This window comes from Nycticebus coucang, chromosome 12, assembly GCF_027406575.1.
Source record: "Nycticebus coucang isolate mNycCou1 chromosome 12, mNycCou1.pri, whole genome shotgun sequence".
NCBI classification, from domain to species: Eukaryota; Metazoa; Chordata; class Mammalia; order Primates; family Lorisidae; genus Nycticebus; species Nycticebus coucang.
Window position 1 is genome coordinate 71,035,497 of NC_069791.1, and position 24,061 is coordinate 71,059,557.

The 24,061-nt window shown below is 52.0% G+C and overlaps 2 protein-coding genes and 1 pseudogene across 5 annotated transcripts in view; all 3 read left to right on the top strand.

The window, feature by feature from the left end:
• The window catches only part of SLC12A9 (solute carrier family 12 member 9), a 24,928-nt gene extending 5,602 nt beyond the window's left edge, over nt 1-19,326 (top strand). The window contains exons 1-14 of one of the 3 annotated variants that reach the window (XM_053555443.1): nt 9,813-9,969; nt 10,752-10,974; nt 11,208-11,342; nt 11,778-11,909; nt 12,304-12,612; nt 13,140-13,247; nt 13,355-13,466; nt 13,928-14,085; nt 14,199-14,281; nt 14,454-14,578; nt 14,731-14,923; nt 15,089-15,263; nt 15,436-15,582; nt 18,061-19,326. In XM_053555443.1, coding sequence (XP_053411418.1) covers nt 10,794-10,974; nt 11,208-11,342; nt 11,778-11,909; nt 12,304-12,612; nt 13,140-13,247; nt 13,355-13,466; nt 13,928-14,085; nt 14,199-14,281; nt 14,454-14,578; nt 14,731-14,923; nt 15,089-15,263; nt 15,436-15,582; nt 18,061-18,947 — 2,745 coding nt within the window. In that variant the 5' untranslated portion in view covers nt 9,813-9,969; nt 10,752-10,793 and the 3' untranslated portion in view covers nt 18,948-19,326. Of the gene's footprint in view, nt 1-9,812; nt 9,970-10,751; nt 10,975-11,207; nt 11,343-11,777; nt 11,910-12,303; nt 12,613-13,139; nt 13,248-13,354; nt 13,467-13,927; nt 14,086-14,198; nt 14,282-14,453; nt 14,579-14,730; nt 14,924-15,088; nt 15,264-15,435; nt 15,583-18,060 lie in introns of those variants that run through there. The other 2 variants (XM_053555444.1, XM_053555445.1) reach the window with 2 other exon arrangements.
• On the top strand, nt 1,045-3,284 carry LOC128561352 (WD repeat-containing protein 89-like; annotated as a pseudogene).
• A 182-nt stretch (nt 19,327-19,508) lies between the features above and the next one.
• Nucleotides 19,509-23,215, top strand: TRIP6 (thyroid hormone receptor interactor 6). Of its 2 annotated transcripts, XM_053556868.1 has the most exons (9): nt 19,509-19,869; nt 20,071-20,198; nt 20,316-20,441; nt 20,698-21,081; nt 21,363-21,456; nt 21,532-21,701; nt 22,292-22,470; nt 22,711-22,831; nt 22,951-23,215. In XM_053556868.1, the coding sequence occupies exons 1-9, from the start codon at nt 19,761-19,763 to the stop codon at nt 23,080-23,082; spliced, it is 1,443 nt and encodes a 480-aa protein (XP_053412843.1). In that variant the 5' UTR covers nt 19,509-19,760; the 3' UTR covers nt 23,083-23,215. The 2 variants fall into 2 exon arrangements, with proteins under 2 accessions (XP_053412843.1, XP_053412844.1); XM_053556869.1 differs by lacking the exon at nt 22,711-22,831.
• Nucleotides 23,216-24,061: the final 846 nt, after the last annotated feature.

Below are 24,061 nucleotides of genomic sequence, written 5' to 3' on the forward strand. Positions count from 1 at the left end.
AATTATTTTTGAAAGAAGTTCAAAGCACAGTAAGTATATTCTTTTTTTTACCTTTTAAAAAATCAACATAATTTAAGTATGCAGTAGAAGTTTAACTGTAGGTTTCAAGTGTGCCATGACATAAAAATGGTTGAAAAACACTGTTCAACCAGAATATATGATAAAGAAAGGTTAAATGTACTATAAGAATTTAGTGCGGTGGTGCCCGTAGCTCAGTGGGTAGGGTGCCAGCCACATACACTGAGGCTGGTGGGTTTGAGCCTGGCCTGAGCCTGCAAAACAACAATGACAACTGCAACCAAAAAATAGCCAGGCGTTGTGGCAGGCTCCTGTAGTCCCAGCAACTCGAGAGGCTGAGGCAACAGAATCACTTGAGCCCAAGAGTTTGAGGTTGCTGTGAGCTGTGACACCATGGTACTCTAGTGAGGGCGACATAGTGAGACTGTGTCTCCAAAAAAAAAAGTTAGATAGATATCTATCTAATAGATATCTATCATAGATACCTAAATGGAGTCAGATTTGTAAATTCTTGTTACATTGTGTATTCAGCATGTATTGATGGCACTGTAAATGTAGAGATGTTCGATTAGCCAGTGAAGAACCTATGCAGCTATTCATGGGTTACCCTTCCAATGTTTCTTTATCAGTTTTGATATCAACTGTAATGATCATGTCATTTGTGCTGGTACAGAAAAAGTTGATGATGCATTGTTGGTATTTTGGGATGCAAGAATGAATTCTCAGGATTTGTCTACTACTAAAGACCCACTTGATAGATACTCAGAGACATGTAATGATGATATCACTCAAGTATGTTATCTTTATTTTTTATTTTTGGAGACCGAGTTTCACTTTGTTGCCCATGGTAGAGTGCCATGGTATCACAGCTCACAGTAACCTCAAACTCTTGGGCTCAAGCAATTCTCTTGCTTCTGCCTCCCAAGTAGCTGGGACTACAGGTGCCTGCCACAACACCTGGCTATTTTTAGAGACAAGGTCTTGCTCTGGCTCAGGCTGGTCTCGAACCTGTGAGCTCAGGCAATCCACTGGCTGGGGCCTCCCAGAGGGCTAGGATTATAGGTGTGAGCCACTGTGCCTGGCCCTTCAAGTATGTTTTCTCCCAGCAATCCCAACATGGTGGTCTCAGTTTCAAATGATGGCCTGGTAAATGTATTTGATATTAGTGTTGGTAATGAAGAGGATTCATTGGTTACAACCTGTAACTCAGTTTCATCAGTAAGCTGTATTGGTTGGTCTGGGAAAGATTATAAACAGATTTCTGCATGGATACACAATGAATCTTAATCATCTGGATACTGATGAACCAATTACATGTTTGAACGTTCAGGATGTCAGAGAAACAGTTAACATGAGAGCAGGTATTTTGGACTATTTGATTGGTAGCCTATATCATGATGAGATGGATAAATTGTTTGTTATTACCCAGGAGGAATAAATAGAGGAAAGATTCACTTAATGAACTGCACCACCTCAGGATTGATGCATGTGCCCAGCCTTCAGGGAGGGCATGCTCTACAGTCTGTTCTTTCTGTTGGAACATGCAGGATGATTCTTTGTTGACTGGGGGAGAAGATGCACACTGTTACTTTGGAAATGTAAAGCTATTATAGAGAAGACCTTTGCAAAGAAAGACAGCAGTAAAATAGCATCTTCTGTGCACCAGTGAGCACAAGTTCACAGTAAACATACTTATAAGAGAAGGAAAAAGCAGTGATGTCACATTGGCAGTTTACTTGGCAGGTTTTATAGTTTCAATTGACCAAAATGTCATTATGTGAAAAATAAAAAAGATCAAAAATAAAAACAAAACAAAAAACAAATCTCAAAATGTGAACATGGCAAGATTGCCTCATTCAAAGAGCTGCCTGAGTCCATTATACCAGAGCAGAGAGCTCAAAGACAGTGACTGGGGATGAGCCAGAGAGGTAAGTAAGGGCCAGCCAGCCTCAGGTTATTCCAGGATTTTCCGGTAGTGTTGGCTCTTGATACCTGAGGTATCTCTGAAAGGTTTTAGGCCAAAAAAATGACATTGATGGATTTGTAAGGAAAGATCCCACTTGTGCAATTTAGGAGAATGGATTGAATGAAATAAGGCTGAAGGAAACAAAACCAGAGAGGTATTAAAGTGACAATGTACGGTTGAGCTTAAATAGGTGCGTGTGTGTGTGTGTGTGTGTGTGTGCATGTGTCTGGGGTAGATTCAAGAGATGTTAAGGAGCTAGAGTAGGTAGCACATGGAACATGGCTGCAGCAGAGAGGAAAACTGAAATCAAGGATGATTCAAGTTTCAGAATTGAGCATGGAGGGCTAGTGAAACGAGATTGCCAGGGAGGAAGATGATGGACATGTTGGGTTTGAAATCTGTGCATCATCCAGACAGCAGGTCCAGAGGGCAACAAGATCTGAACTGCAGAGTCTAGACCTCTAAGTCAGCTTTTTGGCTGGAGACACAGGTTTGGGTGCTATTGGAATAGGATGGTCCCCAAAGATGTAGGGAGTGGGAGTAGGAGTGGGAGTGTGTGGCAGAGATGCTACAGATTGAGAAGACCAGACTGAGAAGGCAAAACATACATTATCTTATTTAAATCATCATCATAAGAACTTGGTTGGGGAGGTGGGATTACTATAATCATGACACCTATTTTCCAGATGCAGAGATGGGTTCAGAAGGTTAAGTGACCTATCAAAAGCTTTCAGTGAATAGACTTCCCAGGTGGGCCTGACTCCCCTGTTTGTTCCCCCACCTCATTCAGCAGACAGAAGGGGCTCCCAGCCCCACCTCCAAGGACTTGTAAGATTCCCCCCAGCTCCTCCCTCTCTCACTCTCAGGGCCCAGGCCAGGCAGAGTTGTTTCCTTCCCTCTGCCTTGGAGCCTTTCCCTTTCCACTAGCCCTGCAAGGGCTGTAATTTACCCTTAACATTCCACAGAGACTTTCCCACCCAGCCCCCAACCTTGGTCCTGGGGATAGAGGAAGGGCCCCTGAGCACCGGTGGAATAGCAAGTGGCTGAGAGAAACAGCTGAGAATGGTAGGGAGTACCAGTGATCTGCTAGGAACGGGTGTAGCTCCCAGCAATGGCAGGGACACCAGAGAAGTTGGAGGTGGGGAAGATCCTGAGCTTAAGGGCTTCAACCAGAGCTAAGGAGGGGTGGGTGAGGGGAATTTAAAGATGGGGGGTGGGTAGTTGGGAGGCTCATTGTCCCAGTGGGGGGAAGTCTTTTGTTTCCTCTCTTCCCCTGGCAGCCTGACAGGATATGAGGCCAGCCCCCTCCCATACCAGTATCCCCCCCCCACACACTGGACTGGACTATGGCCCTTCCCTTACTATTGTGTCCTTGACCTGAATGGGGACAGGGATAGGCAGGAGGCGGGCTCTAGGAGGGAATATAAGAAGGACTATTTGTGGCTGGGAGCTAGGCTACCAGGGTCCTGAAGGGACAAAAAACCCTTGGGCTGCTTAGTGGTGCTTGGCAGCGAAAGATCTGTGAGTGGGGAGGGGCAGGAAGCCAGGCTGGGTGGGGCCACCACAGAGGGTAGCAAGCGGGTCAGGGGGAGGTAGGCTGGGCTCCAAGAGGAGATGACGCAGGGCTCTCTCCCTGCTCCCACTTTTCCAGCCTGGGAGCCAGAGAGCTCACCTGAACCCCAGGACCCCCCGCTCCTCCCACCCCCTCCACTCCCTAAAGTTGACATTACCCCATCAGTGCAATAGGGATCTGTAGAGCCCATGAGGCAAGTTCGAGTGTCTCGCCTGGGCCTTCCACATCCAATTCCCTGGATGCCCTCCCTCTCCAGGATCCAGGAGTATGACTTCCCACTGCTGTTCTCTAGGAACCCTGGAAATTTCATCCCTACCCTCTGCTCCCTCCTGGGATATTTTGCTCCATCAGCTGTACCTGCAGGAAGGGCGCCCTGCTCAGCTTTGCCTCTTTTCCCGATCCTTTTGTTTGATAGGTCTGCATGAAATTTTAGGGGCGGTGGACAAGGGTTCATCAGCCTCCGGGACCTGGGGGAGGAGGTCTCAGATTCACCAGACTTAATCCTGGGGGACTCACAGCGGGCGGGAGTTGGGGATGGGGTGGGGCGGGAAGATTTCCAAGGCCTTAGCATTCAAGACGTAATTCCGCGTGAAGCACCCGTGAAGAGGGCGGATTGGAAGTCATTGTCCTCAAGGGGCGGATCGAGTATGTGTATGTATTCGAGGATCCGGGGTCCCTAGATCTGGAGGCTAGGCGGACACCCGGAGGTCACCTAATAGGTTGACAGGGGCGTTGACACGGGGAGGAAAACCTAGATACTAAATCTTACATCCTCAGTCTTACACGCCTCGGATCCTGAGGATCCCAAGAGGCGGGGAGGTAGGTCAGACGAACCTGTGTCTGAGACTTAAGTTTATTATTCTTTTCCTTAAAAAATGATGGAGAAGATGACAAGCGCGTAGCCCCTGAATTCGCGCCTTCCCCGGACGCAAACGCAGAAAAAGGGGCGATGTGGACGCTCTGCCGGGGCGGCGTCCTCTCGTTGGCTGCCCTCTCTCTGAAGCCACCCTGGGCGCCGCCATCTTCCCTTTCCAGCAGTCATGTGAGAGCCCGAAGCCTGGCGCGGTCTAGCGAATCCCTTGCAGACACGGACAACCGGTCAATGAATGATTACCGAGGGTCCAGACTGAGCGCCTGGAGCAACAGCAGCGAAGAAAGCAGAAGCTCCTGTTTCCTGGAGCTTGACTTTCTATTCAGAGTGGGCAGTCAATAAACAAGATGAAGTAAATGATTGTTATTTGGATGGTATTAACTGCTTTGGAGATAAAAAATAGGAAGGAGGGATGGGCTGGAGGATGTGGTTCAATTTTAAATGGGATTAACGAGAAAGATTTCACGAAGAAGATATTACAGTATTTGGGTCCAGAAGACCTAAAGGAGTCTCAAGCCACAGAACCATTTTGGGGTTGTCTGAGGAACAGCCAGGAGGAACCTAAGGAGAAGAAGTGGGGTGGGAAGTCCAGCTCAACTAGGACTTTATAGTACTGAGTACCTATAAAGGTCTGTATTTATGTAGATCAGGCTGGGCACGGTGACTCAATCCTGTAATCATAGCACTCTGGGAGGCCAAGGCGGGTGGATTGCCTGAGCTCACCAGTTCGAGACCAGACTGAGCAAAAGTGAGACCCCCTCTCCCCTGTCTGTACTAAAAATAGAAAAAATGAGGCAAGAGGATAGCTTGAGCCTGAGTTGGAGGTAGCTATGAGCTATGACGCCATGGCATTCTACCCAGGGCGACAGCTCGAGACTCTGAAAATCAAATCAATAAATAAATGTATAGACCACTTTGGTACACTTCTGAGCGAAAGGAGATTCTAAGTAGTATTAATATAGTTATGCCAAGGCAACAGACATAAACCAGGACTGTTGGTGAATATACAGGGCCTTTGGCTTTTATTTACTTTCAGGAAATGGCAAGCCATTGGAGAGTTTTTGAAAAGAAGTGTTAAGAACTGATAATTGCATTATCAACATCATTCTAACTGATATGTTGAGAATTGACTGTAGGAGCAAGTACAGAAGCTAGAAAATCAGTTAGGGGCTGTTGTGATAACCACAGGGAAAGATGATGGTGGCTTGGACCAGGGTGGTAAGCTATGGTTAGATACTAGTTATATCTTAAAAGTAGAGGCAAAAAGAATTGTTGGTGGTTTGGACGTAGGGTAGGATAGAGTAGTCAAGCATAGCCCCAGATTTCTGGCTTGAGCAGGGATGGGAAGACAAGAAAAATAGGTTGTGGAGTTGAGTTTAGGTGTTTAGTTTTGGACATATCAAGTTTGAGTTGCTCATTTGATGTCTTTTGTTGGACATAACAGTCTGCAGTTAAGAGTAGAGGTCTGGACTGGAGATACACCCTTGGGGGCACCATTAACTGGATGAGATCACCTAGGGACGAGGTGAGCATTGAGCTTCCCATTCTCTCCCTCTCTCTTTTTTTTGATACAGAATCTCACTATGTCACCCTCTGTAGAGTGCTATAGCATCACAGCTCACAGCAATCCCAAACTCTTGGGCTTAAGCAATTCTCTTGCCTCAGCCTCCCAAGTAGCTGGGACTACAGGTGCCCGCCACAATGCCTAGCTATTTTTTTGATGCAGTTGTCATTGTTGCTTAGCTGGCCTGGGCAGGGCTGGAACCCGCCAGCCTCAGTGCATGTGGCTGGTGCCATAACCACTGTGCGCCCAGCCTGAGAGTCCCATTCTCAATGGAGCTTCCATTCCATAATAGCCTCTTGGCTGTTACTCCAACAACATTTAGGGGTGCTCCAAGGTTAGGATGAGAGATGGGGAGGAACCAGCTGAGGAGAAGAAGCAGGAAGAAATCCATAAGAGTGTGGGGTCCTAGAAGCCAACTGAGGAAAAGTGTTTTGAGAAGGTAGTGAGCAACTCTATCACTAATGATGCTGGTAATTTACTAGAGTCCTCATTACTAAAATGAGGACTAGAAGAGAGGCCATTGTGTGGACTAAGTGCAAATTGGTGACTAAGTGAGCAGTTTCTCCTTTTGCTGAAGGGCAAAAGCCTAAACATAGCTGGCTTAAGACATGAGGGTTGTAAACTCTGGATGCCAGGAAATTTAAAAAAGAAGAAATGAGAGGAGTAGATTAGAAACAGCTGGTGTAACAGCTGGGCCGGGTGACTCATGCCTGTAATCCTAACACTGGGAGGCTAAGGCAGGTGGATTGCCTGCACTCAAGAGTTCAAGACTAGCCTGGGCTAGAGGGAGACTCAATCTCTAAAAATAGCCAGGCATTGTGGAGGGCACCTATAGTCCCAGCTACTCAGGAGGCTGAGGCAAGGGGATTACCTGAGTCCAAGAATTTGAGTTTTCTGTGAGCTATGACATCATGGCATTCTACTGAGGGTGACAGAGTGAGACTCTGTCTCAAAAAAAAAGAAAAACAAGTGATGTAGACAACTCATCTGAAAGATTTTTTTTTTTGAGGCAAGAGTCTCACTCTGTTGCCCAGGTTATAGTGCCGTGGTGTCAGCCTAGCTCACAGCAACCTCAAACTCCTGGGTTCAAAAGATCCTCCTGCTTCAACCTCCAGAGTAGCTGACACCTGGCTAATTTTTTTATTTTTATTTTTTGAGACAGAGCCTTACTCTGTCACCCTTGGTAGAGTGCCATGGCGTCACAGTTCACAACAACCTCAAACTCTTGGGCTTAAGCAATTCTCTTGCCTCAGCCTCCCAAGTAGCTGGGACTATAGGTGCTTGCCACAACACCTGGCTATTTTGTTGTCGTTGTAGTTGTCATTGTTGTTTGACGGGCCTGATCTGGGTTTGAACCTGCCAGCCCTGGTGTATGTGGCCAGTGCCCTAGCCGCTGAGCTATAGGCTCCGAGCCTAATTTTTCTATGTTTAAATGAGGCAGGGGGTTGCTTGGCGCCTGTACCTCACTGGCGAGGGCGCCAGCCACCTACACTGGAGCTGGCGGATTCAAATCCAGCCTGGGCATGCCAAACAACGACAAATACAATAAAAAAATAGCCGGGCATTGTGGCAGTTGCCTGTAGTTCCAGCTATTTTCGAGGCCGAAGCAAAAGAATCGCTTAAGCTCAAGAGTTTGACGTTGCTGTGAGCTGGGACGTCAAAGCACTCTGCCCAGGGTGGTAGCCTGAGACTCTGTCTCAAAAACAAAACAAAACAAAACAGAAATAGAGAGGGGGGTCTTACTCTTGATCAGTCTGGTCTCCAACTCCTGAGCTCAAGTGATCCTCCTGCCTAAGTCTCCAAGAATGCTAGGATTACAGGCATGAGCCACTATGCTCTGCCCTACTGGAACAGTCTTAATGTCAATCCACATAGTTCTGAATAACCCAGGAGTTTGAGGTTGCTGTGAGCTAGGTTGATGCCATGGCACTGTAGGCAACAAAGACACTCTGTCTCCAATAACAATAATAATAATACTAGGCCAAATAATACAGAATAAAGTCTTCCTTACTGTTTTAACAAGCATCCAATTAAAGTTTTTCTTTTGAGACAAGAGTTTTACTATGTTGCCCTCGGTAGAGTGCCATGGTGTCACACCTCACAGCAGCCTCAAACTCTTGTGCTTAAGAGATTCTCTTGCCTCAGCCTCCCAAGTAGCTGGGACTACAGGTGCCCACCACACATCTGGCTATTTTATTATTACAGTTGTTATTGTGTTTAGCTGGCCGGGGCCGGATTCGAATCTGTCAGCCTTGGTGTATGCAGCTGGCACCATAACCACTGTGCTACAGGCGCCGAGCCAGGTTTTTTGTTTTTTGAGACAGTTTCACACTGTTGCCCCTCAGTAGAGTGTGTTGGCATCACTGTAGCTCACAGTAGCCTCAAACTCTTCAGCCCAAGTGATTCTCTTTGCCTCAGCCTTCTGAGTAGCTGGAACTACAGGTGCCCACCACAGGCTTGGCTAGTTTTTCTATTTTTAGTAGAGATGAGGTCTTGTTCTTGCTGAGGCTGGTCTCTAACTCCTGAGCTCAAGCAATCTTCCCACCATGGTCTCCCAGAGTGCTAGGATTACAGGCACCTCCCCTGGTTGAGTTTTTTCTTTAAGGAGTACTAGTAGAGGTGAACTGAAGAGGAGAGCTGCAGTTATAGGTAAAGACAAAGTCCAGGGAACAACCACTGGGATAACAGAGTACCATGAAGGGCGAAATTTGGGGAGAAGTATAGTTAAGCTACCGACAGGCCAGAATGAAAGTCTCATCAGTGTGGACACCAACACTTATGACAGGGCGTGGGCAGCAGAAATGACCACTGAAAATGTCAAAGTTTAACTGCTTATGAGATCTCTCCCTGGCAAAGCTACATTTGGGCTGGTTTGAGTCCCTTCCTCTCCTAGGGAAACATTACAGATAAGCTACAGGCAAAGGACGGTGACAGGAAAAGCTGTGGTCATTTCCTGAGACTCCAATGACAGTGTGACCATAAAGGAATGCATAAAAATTAGGAAAGCATTACTGAAGCTTCAATTTCCTAATCTGAAAAATTGAGATAATAGCTGTACCTTCCTCACCGAGCAGTTACGCATATTTAATGTAGGACTGTAGACAAAGAATAAGTGAACATTTAGGCATTGTCCTAAAGTGCCCATTAGCTCACAGAATTCTCACAGCAACCTTAGGAGGGAAGTCCCAGCTTATCCCAATTTAACTCATTAAGGAACAGTGACAGGAGGTTCTGCTGTTGATGGGACCTGTGAGGGTTAGGAGGGAGTCCAGCTTTCAAGTTGAGTTCACGGGTTCCATGATTTCTGCGGGAGATGAGAATACTGAGTCCGGAGGTACAAAATCATCGCACTTTGCAGATCTATCGCGGCCTGAGCCTCGGGGGCTCTGGACCGGATCTGCGGCCAATGGCTCCCCCAGATGGCGGAAACCAGGAGCGCAGCCCGCAGGCTGGATCTGGCGCGAGGAGAGGGTCTCCGCGAGGGTGAGGGGTGAGGCCGGGACCTGGCGGACGTTCCCGGGCTTTGCGGGCTGCAGGACCCGGAAGGCGCCGACCGCCGTGGTCCGGAGGACTCAGAAACGCACCTGGCCAGGTGTCGCGGCTCCGCCCATCTCCAGGCTGCCACCCCACCGTCCTTGCGCTAGTTGGCATCAGGGTGATAGTGGCTAGAGGACCCGTGGCTCACACACTGCCCGAGATGCACGTTCGTGGGGTGACCTGGGCGGCATCTAGGGCGCACGTGGGACCCGAGGCGCGGGGCTCGGGGTAGGGGTGGTTACCGAGGGGCGTGGCCTCCTGGGACTCGCCCACGGGGCGGGGCCGGGGCCGGGACCAATGGCGGGCGCTGACTTGGGTGGCAGGCTCTGGGCCTGGCATCCCGGTAGCTGCTGCTGTCTTTTCCGGCCCCGGCAAGCCCCCCGCCCCAGGCGGACCCCTCCCACTCGCTGGGATCGCCCCCGGCTCCGTCCTCTGGGTAGGTGAGTGAGCGCCTAGCGGTACCCGGGCTGTAAAGTGCACCTGGCCGGAGAGCAGGAGATTTTGTCACCCCTCACTGTGGGGGAGCAGTGGGCAGGAACCGGGTCGGGGGAGGAGGACCTGGGAAACCCTGTGTTGTCGGATGCGAGACAGCTTGTGTTTCTGTTTGGTAGTCGTGGGGTGTTTGAGGTGGTAGAGTTTAGGCGGCGCCTGGTGTAGATGATAAGAATCTGGGAGGCTAAGGAGGGGAGGAGGGGACTTGATGGCAAGAGGGAGAGGCTCTACCGAGGACGGGGCTTTGGAAGATTTGGAAGTTTTTTTGTTGATGGCTGTTAATGTGACCTCCTGTGAGGGCTTGGGAGGGGCAGCTCAGTGAGGAAGATTTTCTGCAGGCAACTTACTTCCTTTTGGGGGGATTTGCTTCCTCTGTACTGCTAGTTAAGAGAGGCTGGAGAAGCCTGTGCTGCCAGAGGATCTTTGCCCCTTTTCAGAGCCATGCTATCCGTAGTCTCAGGGACACGCGGGAAAGGGTGGTCCCCAAGAACTGGGAGGGGCCCTTGACACCCATGTGGAGAGTCTTAGGACACCTTTGTGGGGCAGTAGTTGAGACAATCTGCAGCCCCACAGGCACTTTTGAGTTTCTGGTAAGCACTATGTTTGTGTGTGTGTAGTGGGGGATGCTCACATGCATCCTTGTGCCTCTCCCTTTTGAGGAGTTTTAGTTAGAGGTGTGTTTGGGGGGTGCCGTGGAGCTGCTTTCTATGCATAATAATCTCTTTTACAGGCCATCTGACACATCTGTGGCTTCCTCTGCCTGCTCTCAGCCATGGCCAGTGAGAGCTCACCTCTGCTGGCCTACCGGCTCCTTGGGGAGGAAGGGGCTGCCTTCCCTGCCAATGGGGCCGGGGGTCCTGGAGGGGCATCTGCCCGGAAGCTCTCTACCTTCCTGGGTGTGGTGGTGCCCACTGTCCTGTCCATGTTCAGTATAGTTGTCTTCCTGAGGATTGGTGAGTGGATGGTCTGGGGGACTTACTCAGGTGGGAAGTGGTGGGGGAGGGGTGGGACTGGGATGAAATTGAGGGGGGACCCTGGAGGAAGGACTTGGGGAGGGGGCTCTTGTGGGCTTGTGTGCAGCTCTGCTCTGGAACTCTGCTCACCAGCAGGGTGGGGAATTGGTGGTGGTGGTGGTGGGGGCGGCGCTGTGAGCCTCCATGTGACTGATTTGCCACTCTTGCCCTAGGGTTCGTGGTGGGCCACGCTGGGCTGCTGCAGGCCTTGGCCATGCTCCTGGTTGCCTACTTCATCTTGGCTCTCACTGTCCTCTCTGTCTGCGCCATTGCCACTAATGGAGCTGTGCAGGGGGGTGGAGCCTACTGTATCCTCCAACATCAGTGGACTTGGTCTGGGCTGTTCTGTCTGGGAGGGTGTGGATGGAGCCGGTACCTTCTATCTACTCAGGGGTAGGGCAAGTTTTAATGAATGTCCAGAAGGCAGGCTGGTATGTTGAAGGGGACCAATAGTGCTCTACATGCTAGTTCCACTTCCTAGTCTCCTAACAGTCTTGTTGATTAGATAGTGATCATTTTACAGATAAGGAAACTGGAGATGAGAGGGTACAAGTGACTTAAGTCACATGGCTAGGGAATAGCTGCAGCTGCTGGGATAGGACACATGGCCTTCGGGAGCAGTCCTGGTGTGGTCAGGGAGATGGGCCTGGAAGCCAGCTGTGGAGTGGTTTGTCCTCGGGCCCCTTCCTGGTGCCCATTTCAATCTGTATTCCCTTAACACTCACCCCTGCTTTTGTTTTTAGTTATGATAAGCCGGACCTTGGGGCCCGAGGTTGGTGGCAGCATTGGCCTCATGTTCTACCTGGCGAACGTCTGTGGCTGTGCTGTCTCCCTGCTGGGGCTGGTGGAGGCTGTGCTCGATATCTTTGGGGCTGGTCTGTACTCTCTCCACTTAGTCTGGGCAACTCTGTGGGTCTGGGATTGTGAGATCAAGAAGGAGAAAGTCCTCTCCAGGAGGGGACAAAGCAAGCTACAACCTAGGCTTTCTTGTTCTCCTGCTGTGTAGCCAGCCTCCTGCAGAAGATGCAGACATCCTTGAGATTGTCTCTGCTCACAGGGAGCTTACCCTAGTTGGGAATACCAGGCTAAGATTCCTAAAATTGACGCAGAGCCCCAGGGAGAGCTATGATGTCGGGCAGAGCTGAGGGGGAAGGGTAATGATGGCCTGATAGCAGGTGGACCGAGAGCATTTCACCTTGCTTTAGGTCATGGCTGAGGCTGGGTTTGTTCTTAGGGTCAGGCTTTCTAACTCTGTCCTTGTTTCTCCAGATGCTGCAAGGCCAAGTGGGCTCCATGTCCTGCCCCAGGGCTATGGCTGGAGCCTGCTGTATGGCTCTCTGCTGCTGGGCCTGGTGGGTGGGGTCTGCACACTGGGGGCAGGCCTCTATGCCCGGGCCTCCTTCCTCACATTCCTGTTGGTCTCTGGCTCCTTGGCCTCAGTGCTGGTCAGTTTTGTGGCTGTGGGGCCCAGGGACATCCCCCTGACTCCTCGGCCTGGCCCCAACGGCTCTTCCTTGCCTCCTCGGTTTGGCCACTTCACTGGCTTCAACAGCAGCACTCTGAAGGACAACTTGGGCGGTGAGCTGGGCACAGTGGTGCCAGGGTTCTCTGGGCATGAGTGAGGGCCAGGCCCTTAGAATCCTTGGATGAGAATAGGTATCTGAGGGAAGTGGGAATCTGGACCTCAGAGCAGTGCAGTTTAATTCAAATCTGCCCAGCATGTGTTTGTCCAGGGGGGCATTGAGAGAGCCTCCAAGACAATCCCTGCCTTACAAGAACTGCATGAGTCAAGCAGATAAGGACTGATTGCCCAGGAGTCTAGATGAGGCAGGCCTGACTGGCTGAGAAGCACAAGAGCTAGGTGGTGGTGGGGTTTGAGACAGCAGAGAGAGAAGACATCTCAGGAAAGAGCATGGGTGAGCGCCTGGAGGAAGGAACAAAGGAGGCAATGAGACGTGCCAGGGTGGGGCCAGGCTGGGGTCTGGTGACAGTGGTGGAGGGAGGCACAGGGTATAGGATGTGAGGAAAGGATGGTAGCACCAAGGTGCCTAGAGCTCTAAGAGGAATGCTGACATTGTCTTCTCTCTGGGAACAATCTCCCTCAGCTGGCTATGCTGAGGACTATACCACAGGGGCCATGATGACCTTTGCCAGCGTCTTTGCTGTCCTCTTTAATGGCTGCACAGGCATCATGGCCGGGGCCAACATGTCAGGTGAGCATTGCTGTCTGCTGCCTCCTTGGGGTGTGGGGTTGCCACCCTGAGGGACCTAGGAGGTAGGAGGCCAGCTGACCTCTCTCCCTCTGCTCTCTTCCCTCCAGGGGAGCTGAAGGACCCCAGCCGGGCAATTCCCCTGGGCACAATTGTTGCTGTGGCCTACACCTTCTTTATTTACATCCTGCTTTTCTTCCTTTCTGGCTTCACCTGTGACAGGTACTTGGGAGGAGGGGGTTGAGTGTTGAACAAGGTGGTATACCTGGGTCATCAAGGGTAGCACAGACTGGGGAGCAGATACTCATGGGGTGGATGGAAAATGGGGGAGAGATGGAGATGGATAGTGCTATCCATCTGATACCTGGTGCTATCGGAAATAGTTTGGGGTTGGGGTGGGTAATGGCTTTCTAGTCAATTTGCATTTCCACAAATATTTGCCCTCTTATGGATATACTGTTGGGAACCACCACTGGGTGAATATCTCTAAGGCAGCCCAAAGGTAACCAGTGAATGCCAAGTGTATCCCTTTCTCAAGTTTGCTATATTACTCAGATCTCTGGGATTGGGGCTGGGTCAGTTGAGAGTATACTGTTCCTAAGCACAGTGTCATGAGCACTTTTCTAACAAGGGTGCTATGATTGATGGTTATTTGTGTCCAACCCTCATTCCCTCCCTCCTAGGACCCTGTTGCAGGAAGATTATGGGTTTTTCCGAGACATCAGCCTGTGGCCACCACTGGTGTTGATTGGCATCTATGCCACATCACTCTCAGCATCCATGAGCTCACTCATCGGTGCCTCTCGCATTCTCCATGCCCTGGCCCGGGATGACCTCTTTGGTGTGTTTTCCTCTGCCTCCTTGTGGCCTCTAAGTGTGCCCTCTTGAGTCTGTCTCTATTCCCCTTGGCCCAAGCTGATGTGTCTGTGCTTTGCCATGGTTCTCTTTTTACAGGAGTGATCTTGGCACCAGCCAAGGTTGTGTCCCGAGGGGGAAACCCCTGGGGGGCTGTACTGTATTCTTGGGTCCTAGTGCAGGTGAGCCTTAATCTTTAGGGGCCCTTCCCCTCCTTCACTTTGCTAGCTGGCAGGATAGGATGGAGATGTTAGATTTGGGCTGGGAGACATGTATGAAAAGGCAGATGTGTTGGCACTTTGTGGGGGTGCACAGGCACTTTGGATTAATGCCCTCCTCTTGGTCCCTGCTCAGCTGGTGCTCCTTGCTGGGAAGCTAAACACATTGGCTGCTGTAGTCACTGTCTTCTACTTGGTAGCCTATGCTGCAGTGGACTTGTCTTGCCTGAGCTTGGAGTGGGCCTCGGCCCCCAACTTCCGGTGAGAGACTAAGAGGCCTGTGTCCCCAGAGAGAAGTAGGGAAGAATGGGAAGGACTTGTAGCCAGGGGCTGGGATGGGGATGGGAGTGGGCAGCCAGATGCTTGCGGCAGGCCCTGATGAGTTCCCTTCCTTCTGCCCTCTACCTACCCAGCCCAACCTTCAGCCTGTTCTCCTGGCACACCTGCCTGCTGGGTGTGGCCTCCTGTCTGCTCATGATGTTTCTCATCAGCCCTGGGGCTGCCGGCGGCTCCCTGCTCCTCATGGGCCTGCTTTCTGCCCTGCTTACAGCTCGTGGAGGCCCTAGCAGCTGGGGCTACGTCAGCCAGGCCTTGCTTTTCCACCAGGTTGGGGAAGCTTGGAGGGTGGTGGGGATTGGGGAAATAGTCTGGGAATCCCCTGCCCAAGGTACCCCATCTTCCCTGGCTAGAATTGGTGTTCCTGTTTAAGAGGTACTGCATGGGGCTGTCTGTTGGGGCTCCTTCTCCCCACCACCTCTTCCTTGTCCCCAGGTGCGTAAGTACCTACTCAGGCTGGATGTCCGGAAGGATCATGTGAAGTTCTGGCGGCCCCAGCTGCTGCTGCTGGTGGGGAATCCCCGGGGTGCCCTGCCTCTGCTGCGTTTGGCCAACCAGCTCAAGAAGGGGGGACTCTATGTGCTGGGCCATGTCACCCTGGGAGACCTTGGTGTGTTGCCTTCCCTCCCTCTCCCATCTATTCCCTCCCCTTTCCTCTCAGACCCCAGTGACCCTCTAACCAGCCTGAGCCCTGCCCTGGCCTATTTGGGGTTTGGACTTTAAGAGACAGTAAGTGAGTTTGGTCAACATTGGCTGGCTTCCTTTTGGTCCTTTCTCCATAGACTCCCTACCCTCAGACCCGGTGCAGCCGCAGTATGGGGCGTGGCTAAGCCTGGTAGACCGGGCCCAGGTGAAGGCCTTTGTGGACCTGACCCTTTCACCCTCTGTGCGCCAGGGTGCTCAGCATCTGCTGCGAATCTCAGGCCTGGGTGAGCTACTCCCCTCCACTACAGAGTAAACCACAGATTGCAAACTGCAAAAAGACCTCATAATCGAGAACAGATAAGACACTGCTGAAAGATAACAGCCGCAGAGTGCGATAGGTCTAATAGGATAAAAGGACTAGCAACGGAGTGACACTGTTGTGGTTTTCTTTTCTTATTTTTTTCCTGAGCCAAAAATTGGGGCATAGGCTCTGAAGAGCATATTTCTGGGGACAATGAGAGCATTATTTGAGTCGCGCGCTGCCCCATCACATCAGATGGCTTTTAACCACCAGAGTTCAGAGAAATAAACCACTAGGCACTGATGTGGCCAGTAAAGGTTTTGTGGAGAAATGGCAATTCAGCCTGGCTGTGAAAGGGTCTGAGGAGTAGGGAGTGTGATGATCGTGGTCCTCAGAGACTGCAACAATGGTGTGGAGTATGTGGGGTGTGTGGGACTGATGCTGTGGATGGTGCAGAGGATCCCAGCTCTTAGTGCTGAGGCTTACAGACTCCTCCAAATGCATGCTCAGCTTCCCTCTTCTTTCATCCTGGGACAGTGTGTCACTTAGAGCTGGCTAAAGTTCAACAGTGCTCTGTTCACTATAAATCAGAACCCTGGAAAGTGCTTAGGAGGGGGTGTTTCATTTGCAGAATCACACCTGCAGAGATGTTGTGGGGTATCATCAAGCATTATTAGCCCCAAAGCATCTGAGAGCCTGGTCTTTCCTCAGTCCCATCTCTTTTTTTTTTTCTTTTCTTTTGAGACAGTGTCTCACTTTGTGCCCTCAGTAGAGTGCCATGATGCCACAGCTCACAGCAACCTCAAATTCTTGGGCTTAAGCGATTCTCTTGCCTCAGACTCTTGAGTAGCCGGGACTACAGGCACCTGCCACAGTGCCTGGCTATTTTGTAGAGATGGGGTCTCGCTCTTGCTCAGGCTGGCCTCAAACTTTGAGCTCAAGCAATCTGTCCGCCTCAGCCTCCCAGAGTGCTAGGATTACAGGTGTGAGCCACATACCTGGGCCTAGCCCCACCTCTTTGTGCAAAGATACCACTATGTTCATGAAACTTATCCTGTGGAAGATAATTCCAGTAAAAGGGAAAGCCCGTCTTTTAAGTGGTGAATTCTTTTTTTTTTTTTTTTTTTTTTGGTTTTTGGCCGGGGCTGGGTTTGAACCCGCCACCTCCAGCATATGGGACCGCCGCCCTAAGTGGTGAATTCTCTTGACACACACAGCTTGATTCCCAGGTAGATTTTGAGCACTCTGTTTAATGAGAAGGGGTTTTGGGGGAAATTGCCAAATCTCCCGTAAACTCAGCTTGGTTAAAGGCAGGGATTATTGGACTCCACATTGGTTGCTCAAAAATTAAAAACCAGGAACTGTCAGTAGGGACTTTGGATACTTTGTTTAGCACATGCCCAGCTCAGTGTCCCAGAGAATGGCCTTGTACTGTGTGGAGGTAGATTGCATCCACCTATTGCCCCAGGGTTGGCCCCAGCCTTTGGGCTAATGACTTCACTGGCTGCTGTCTCAAGTTTCCTTATCTATGAAAGGGGGAGACTAAACAGTACCTACCTCATAGTTGCTTTAAAGTTCAAATACAAGTGCTTTCTGTAGGATGTAGTACCTGAGAATCATGCAGATGTTAGCTGTTTCTCCACTCCATGGACAGCCCTTGTTAGGACTTGGCAGTAGTAGAAATACACCGCACAGCTCCCATCCATTTTCTCATCTTTCCCCAGCAGGGCCTAGGGTGCTATTACTCTGGGCATTGAGGCCATGAGCTTGACTGATTTGGGCATCTGGTTTGCTTTGTGGAATCAGATTTCAGCACCCTTGAAAAGGGTGTGCTGCTTAAAGCTGAGAGTAAATAGAACCTTCTCCTCTATGGCTCAGGAATGCTCCTTAGTTAAAAGAATCCTAAGGCGGCGTCGGCGCCTGTAGCTCAGTGGTTAGGGCACTGGCCACATAAGCCTGGGCTGGCAGGTTTGAACCTGGCCCGGGCTTGCTAAACAACAATGACAACTACAATAAAAAAATAGCAGGGCGTTGTGGCAGGTGCCTGTAGTCTCAGCTACTTGGGAGGCTGAGGCAAGAGAATCTCTTAAGCCCAAGAGTTTGAGGTTGCTGTGAGCTATGACACTACAGCGCTCTACCCAGGGCGACATAATGAGACTCTGTCTCAAAAAACAAAACAAAACAAAAAAAGAATCCTAAGGTGAACTTTGCCTATTTAAGCAGAAGAGATTAGTCCTGGAGATAATCAAAGAAATGCATGTGAAAGTGTTTAGGAAAACTCAAAGTCATTATGCAAATGTGCATAATGTTGCCTTAAGAGCCTGAGCACAGTGAGAGTGTCATACCTTATGGCTGACACACATTGCTGTCAGTCTGTATGGAGTGGGTGTTTGTTAGCATGTTGTAAACTCTGTGAGCCTGATTTCCTGTCTCTTTTTTTCTACCACCTCTCTTCCCCCAGGTGGCATGAAGCCCAACACACTGGTTCTGGGTTTCTATGATGACACACCACCACAGGACCATTTTCTGGCAGACCCAGCTTTCTCTGAGCCTGTGGACAGCACCAGGGAGGGTGGGTCCCCAGCCTTGAGCACCCTGTTCCCTCCACCCCGGGCTCCTGGGAGCCCCCGGGCACTCAGTCCCCAGGACTACGTGGCCACTGTGGCAGATGCCCTCAAGATGAATAAGAATGTGGTTCTGGCCCGTGCCTGTGGGGCCTTGCCTCCTGAGCGGCTGAGCCCAGGGTCTGGGAGTACCTCTCAGCTGCATCACGTGGATGTGTGGCCCCTCAACCTGCTTCGGCCCAGGGGTGGGCCTGGCTACGTGGATGTCTGTGGCCTCTTCTTGCTGCAGATGGCAACCATCTTGGGCATGGTGCCTGCTTGGCACAGTGCCCGGCTCCGAATCTTCCTGTGCTTGGGGCCTCAGGAGGCCCCCGGGGCAGCCGAGGGGCGTCTCCGGGTGCTGCTGAGCAAACTGAGGATCCGGGCTGAGGTGCAGGAGGTGGTATGGGGCGAGGGGGCTGGGCCCGGGGCACCGGAGGAAGAGGAAGGGGACTTTGTGAACAGTGGGCTGGGAGACACTGAGGCAGAGGCCCTGGCATGCAGCGCCAACGCCCTGGTTCGGGCCCAGCAGGGGCGTGGCACAGGAGGAGGGCCCGGTGGGCCTGAGGCCCATAGAGATGACGTGGGGCCTGTCACGGCGCTCACCTTTCTGTACCTGCCTCGGCCGCCTGCGGATCCTGCCCGCTACCCCCACTATCTGGCGCTTCTGGAGACTCTGAGCCATGACCTGGGCCCCACACTGCTCATTCACGGGGTCACCCCTGTCACCTGCACTGATCTCTGACACCCCTTCCTCTGGGACTGGGTAGAGGGCCCAGGCCTGCAGCCCATCCGGATGGAGGAAGACAAGGAAGAGGAGGGAAGCACCGCTTCCTGCTGTGGGGATACAGCGCTCCGCGGAGATGTTAAGGGGATCCTGGGCTCCTTTGGTAGAGGGAACCCTGTGTACTGTGAGGTGCCGAACCCACCGTGCAGGGGAGGGAGTCCACAGCTTCCCAGCCGGCTTGTGCCTTGGCGCGAGGGGCTGGGTCTCCTCCGCGACTCTAGGCTACCTCAGTCTCTCCATCCTCGCCTGACTCACCGGCCCACAGTGGGGTGGCGAAGTTTTTGTTCTGTTTTATTTTTCTAACTGTGCTTACCATGAATAAAAGACCAAAACACTATGGGCTGGCTGAGCTCTGCTGATGGGTAGGTGAGAGGGAGGCAGGTGGCGAGGTAGCCTCTAGTCTGCTGCGAGGCTGCCACGTGCAGGGCAGCTCGGCGGACCTCGGGACTGGGAGACCAGAGCCGCCGGCAGTGCGCCCTGCACCCCCACCCCTGGGCCTAGTCCACTTGGAGAGCCCTCTCCTCTCGCAGGAGGGGGCCGACTTGGGGGAGGGACGGCAGTTTAGGGCCAAGGGTGCCACGTGACTCTCCCCCAGGAATGCAGTGACGTCACAGGGGGCGTGGCCGTCCCCAAAATTTGGGGAGGAAGGGAAGGAAAAAAAGCCAGAAAAACTTTCTTTCCTGGAGTCCCAAACGAGGTGCAGGACGGTAGAGGTAGTGCAGGCCAGAGACTCGGCCCAGACCGCTGTCTGAAGTTTCCCCGTTCTGGGCCATGTCGGGGCCCACCTGGCTCCCCCCGAAGCAGCCAGAGCCTGCCAGAGTCCCTCAGGGGAGAGCGCTCCCCCGAGGCGCCCCGGGGCCGCCACCAGCCTCCGGAGCCGGTAAGCAGCTCTCTGGAGCCCAGAAGCCGCCTCTCGCCCAGGCCAGGGGTACCAGCTGCCGGAGCCCTCTTGTGGCCTTGGTGCATCCTGCCCCATCAGGGACACAAGATTGAGGAGAGGAGGGTGGAGGGGCCAGGAGGGCAGCATTCACCCCGCGTCTCCGCCCCCACTCCCATCTAGGTCTTTCTTCTCTCACCCCAGCACTCCAGCCCCATCCGAGGGTCAATTTTTGCCCCCTCCCATCTGAGCAGTGTTACCAGGCCCCAGGGGTGCCAGAGGATCGGGGGCCGGCCTGGGTGGAGTCCCATGGAGTTCCCCAGCGGCCACAGGTGAGAGCTGAGATTGCAGGTGGGGTGTGTGGGGTCCCCTAGAGGCGAATATGAGGGGGACCTGGGCAGGCGAGGAGACAGTGATTTGCATCCTTTCTGCTCTGGCTCCATACCTAGGGGCTGCCCCCAGAAAGAGGGGGTCTGCGCCCAGGGAGTCTGGATGCTGAGATAGACTTGCTGACCAGCATGCTGGCTGAGCTCAACGGAGGTCGTGGTCACACACCTAGGAGACCAGACCGACAGGTAACTCCCCGTCCTGCCTCTACTCGCCAGCCTACTCCCTCTGGCTTCTGGGTTCCAGGCCACCCTTACTTCCACCTCCTTCCACGTAGTGGTGTTCAGCCCGGCTTGGAGGAAGCGTGGGCCGCAAGAGATTACTGGAGGATGGGACCTTGTCAAAAACCTGTCCTTCCCTGAGAGGCACACATGGGATGATTTTCAGGAACATGGGTCCTGTAATGGGCCATGCTTATGCCTTCTGGCCTGCATTTTTCCCCAGGCTTATGAACCCCCTCAGCCTCCTGCTTACCGCTCTGGCTCCTTGAAACTAAATGGAGGTGGGGTTCCACCCCTGCCGCTCCCAGCATCCCCCTATGGGAGCCCCACTCCAGCCTCCTACGCTACTGCCAGCACCCCTGCTGGCCCGGCCTTCCCTGTGCAAGTGAAGGTGGCACAACCAGTGAGAGGCTGTGGCCCACCCAGGCGGGGGGCCTCTCAGGCTTCTGGGCCCCTCCCAGGCCCCCCCTTTCCTCTCCCAAGCCGAGGTGAAGCCTGGGGGGCTGGCTATAGGAGCCAACGAGAGCCAGGGCCAGGGACTAAAGAGGAGGCGTCTGGTGTCTCTGGCCCTAGAGGAAGAGGAAGAGGAGGTGGACATGGGCCCCAGGTAAGTCTGGGGGACAGAGATTTTGGGTCTTCACATTCAAATGGACATTGATTGGGTGGAATGGGGATGATGTTTTAGGGGGCTGTTTTTTGAGCAGAGTCAGAGATCTGGGGTGGGAAGCAGGTCAGGAAACACAGGGGGAAAGAGCTAGCACTGCCCACTGGGGCTTGGGTTGAGATGTTCTCAGATGAACTTTCTTGTTTAAATTGCCTGGTTACCCTCAAGGTGACCCATAGCATCTGGAGCTAGAAGTGACCAACTCCTTGACTGCCACCTTCCAGGTCCCCCTGAGCCAGCCTCCTGAGGAGGAGCTGGAGAGGTTGACCAAAAAGCTGGTGCATGACATGAACCACCCGCCCAGTGGGGATTACTTTGGTGAGCTGACTCTGTGGGTAGGGTGGGAGTCAGTGTAGACAGCAGGTAGTTGACCCTGTCCCTCCTTGCCCCCAGGCCGGTGTGGTGGCTGTGGAGAAGATGTGGTCGGGGATGGGGCTGGGGTTGTGGCCCTTGACCGTATATTCCATGTTGGCTGCTTTGTGTGTTCTACGTGCCGGGCCCAGCTCCGGGGCCAGCATTTCTACGCTGTGGAGAGGAGGGCATATTGTGAGAGCTGTTACGTGGTGAGTGGTTGGGGCTAGGGGCTGGAGTCAGCAGAAGGTACCAGGGGGCTTCCATCCAAAGTGGGAATTAGGTGTCCAAGCCCAAAAGAGATAAAAGGCTTGAAGCTGGGTTATCCAAACTGATGTTCAAGAAGAGAATTGGCTCAGCGTCTGTAGCTCAGTGGCTAGGGTACTGGCCACATACACCTGGCTAGTGGGTTTGAACCCAGCCTAGGCCAGCTAAACAACAATGACAACTACAACAAAAAAAAAATAGCTGGCTGTTATGGCGGGCACCTATAGTCCCAGCTACTTGGGAAGCTGAGGCAAGAGAATCACTGGAGCCCGAGAGTTTGAGGTTGCTGTGAGCTGTGACACCATGGCACATTACCAAGGCTGACACAGTGAGACTCCGTCTCAAAAAAAATGGAGGGAGAATTCAGCAAGTAGCTCAATGCTGCTAGAGGGGAAGGACATAGCTCCTTATAAGTATGAGGCATTTTAAAGGAATGCATTAAATTTCATAATACCCCTGAAGCTCAGAAGTTAAATGTTATGTGTAGGAGGCTATGTAGCTCCCTCTTCCCAACCTTGTGCCCTCCTTCCTCCAGGCTACTCTGGAGAAATGTGCCACATGCTCCCAACCCATACTGGACCGGATCCTGCGGGCTATGGGGAAGGCCTACCACCCTGGCTGTTTCACCTGTGTGGTGTGTCACCGTGGTCTTGACGGAATCCCCTTCACAGTGGATGCCACCAGCCAGATCCATTGCATTGAGGACTTTCACAGGTCTGGCCTGGCCCCTGCCAGAATGTGTGACCTTTTCTTCCTCCCTCATCCCTCATTCATGCCTCAGACTGTTCCATCCTATTTCCAACCCCTGATCTTCCCTGATTATCTTTGACATCATCCCTTCCCCAAGACCGGGGCCAGATACCTCTAGCCTCTTCCATTCCCTCTTGCCTCCCACCTTCTCTGGGCTCCCATTTTTGGTCCCTTGACAGCCTTCTTGGTTCCCTTCCACCCCAGGAAGTTTGCCCCACGATGCTCAGTGTGCGGTGGGGCCATCATGCCTGAGCCAGGTCAGGAGGAGACTGTGAGAATTGTTGCTCTGGATCGCAGTTTTCACATTGGCTGTTACAAATGTGAGGTCAGAGGACCTGGGCAAGAGCAAAGGGCCCACAGTATCTGGGGTGCTGGGTATAACAGAAGGGAAGAGGAACTCAGGGGTCTGCGGCTGATAGAATGCTGTTGTTTCTTTCCCAACAGGAGTGTGGGCTGCTGCTTTCCTCTGAGGGCGAATGTCAGGGCTGCTACCCGCTGGATGGGCACATTTTATGCAAGGCTTGCAGTGCCTGGCGCATCCAAGAGCTCTCAGCCACCGTCACCACTGACTGCTGAGTCTTACTGGAAGAATCTGCTGCATTCTCAGTTCCCATCATCACTCTCCCTTACATCTACCTTTATAACTTTGTCACCAAATGTTGTCTTCTTTTTCCAATCATGAAATAATAATTTCTCAAGAGTTTACAAACACTTTAAAGTTTCTTGTGTCATGATTCTCACAGTAGCCCACCATAAGCAAAATTGTTATTATGTGCACTTTTACACGTAAGAATGCCAGAACTGAGAAGTGACTTTCCCAGATTGCATGGTTCTTGAATAGCAGAGCCAAGATCACAACGTGGGCCCGGGGTCTTAGCTCTGGTACAGCAGTTTTTTTCCCCAAACTCTACTACACTTTTATTTATTTAATTTATTTTATTTACTTATTTATTTATTTTTTGCAGTTTTGGCCGGGGCCAGGCTTGAACCCTCCACCCCTGGTATATGGGGCCGGCGCCCTACTCCTTGAGCCACAGGCACCACCCATAACTACACTTTTAAACGTAGTTTTGTCTGAAGATACCCTCCTTTCAGTGCTGCGACCATGGCTGCAGCACTTTCTAGTCTTAAGTCTCATATTTCATTGAGAAGGGATTTAGTGTTAACCAGGTGGGTGTGTGTGAGGGGTTGCACATTTATTTAACCTGGGGAAAGCCAGATCCTGTCAATTGCTCGGGACCTTAACCTACAGCCAGCCTATCTCATCCAAGTAATAGCTGGGGTTTAAAACTGAGATCTGTTCCTTTTGCTTAAAAATGGGGGCCCTTTGTCAAAGAAGAACAGGAACAATGGGTTTTGCAGGCACATTGGTGGGAGCAGAAAATGGTGGGAGATGTTTTAAGATGGTTGCTTCTACCTTCCACCTCCTGAACGCCGGCGCTCCCCAAGCCCATACCCTGGACAAGAAGGGGGCGAAATCATCCCCGACAAGGTCAGGAGGTACTCCAAGCAGAGGATCTGTGGAGGAAACGGCTGGTTGCGAACTGGCTCTGAC

Excerpts from the sequence above, each read along its gene's own strand:
- TRIP6 (XM_053556868.1), top strand. The coding sequence starts at position 19,761 with ATGTCGGGGCCCACCTGGCTCCCCCCGAAGCAGCCAGAGCCTGCCAGA. Across the intron at positions 21,457-21,531 it reads GCCCAGTGGGGATTACTTTG|GCCGGTGTGGTGGCTGTGGA; the intron begins GTGAGCTGACTC and ends CCTTGCCCCCAG. Across the intron at positions 21,702-22,291 it reads ATTGTGAGAGCTGTTACGTG|GCTACTCTGGAGAAATGTGC; the intron begins GTGAGTGGTTGG and ends TCCTTCCTCCAG.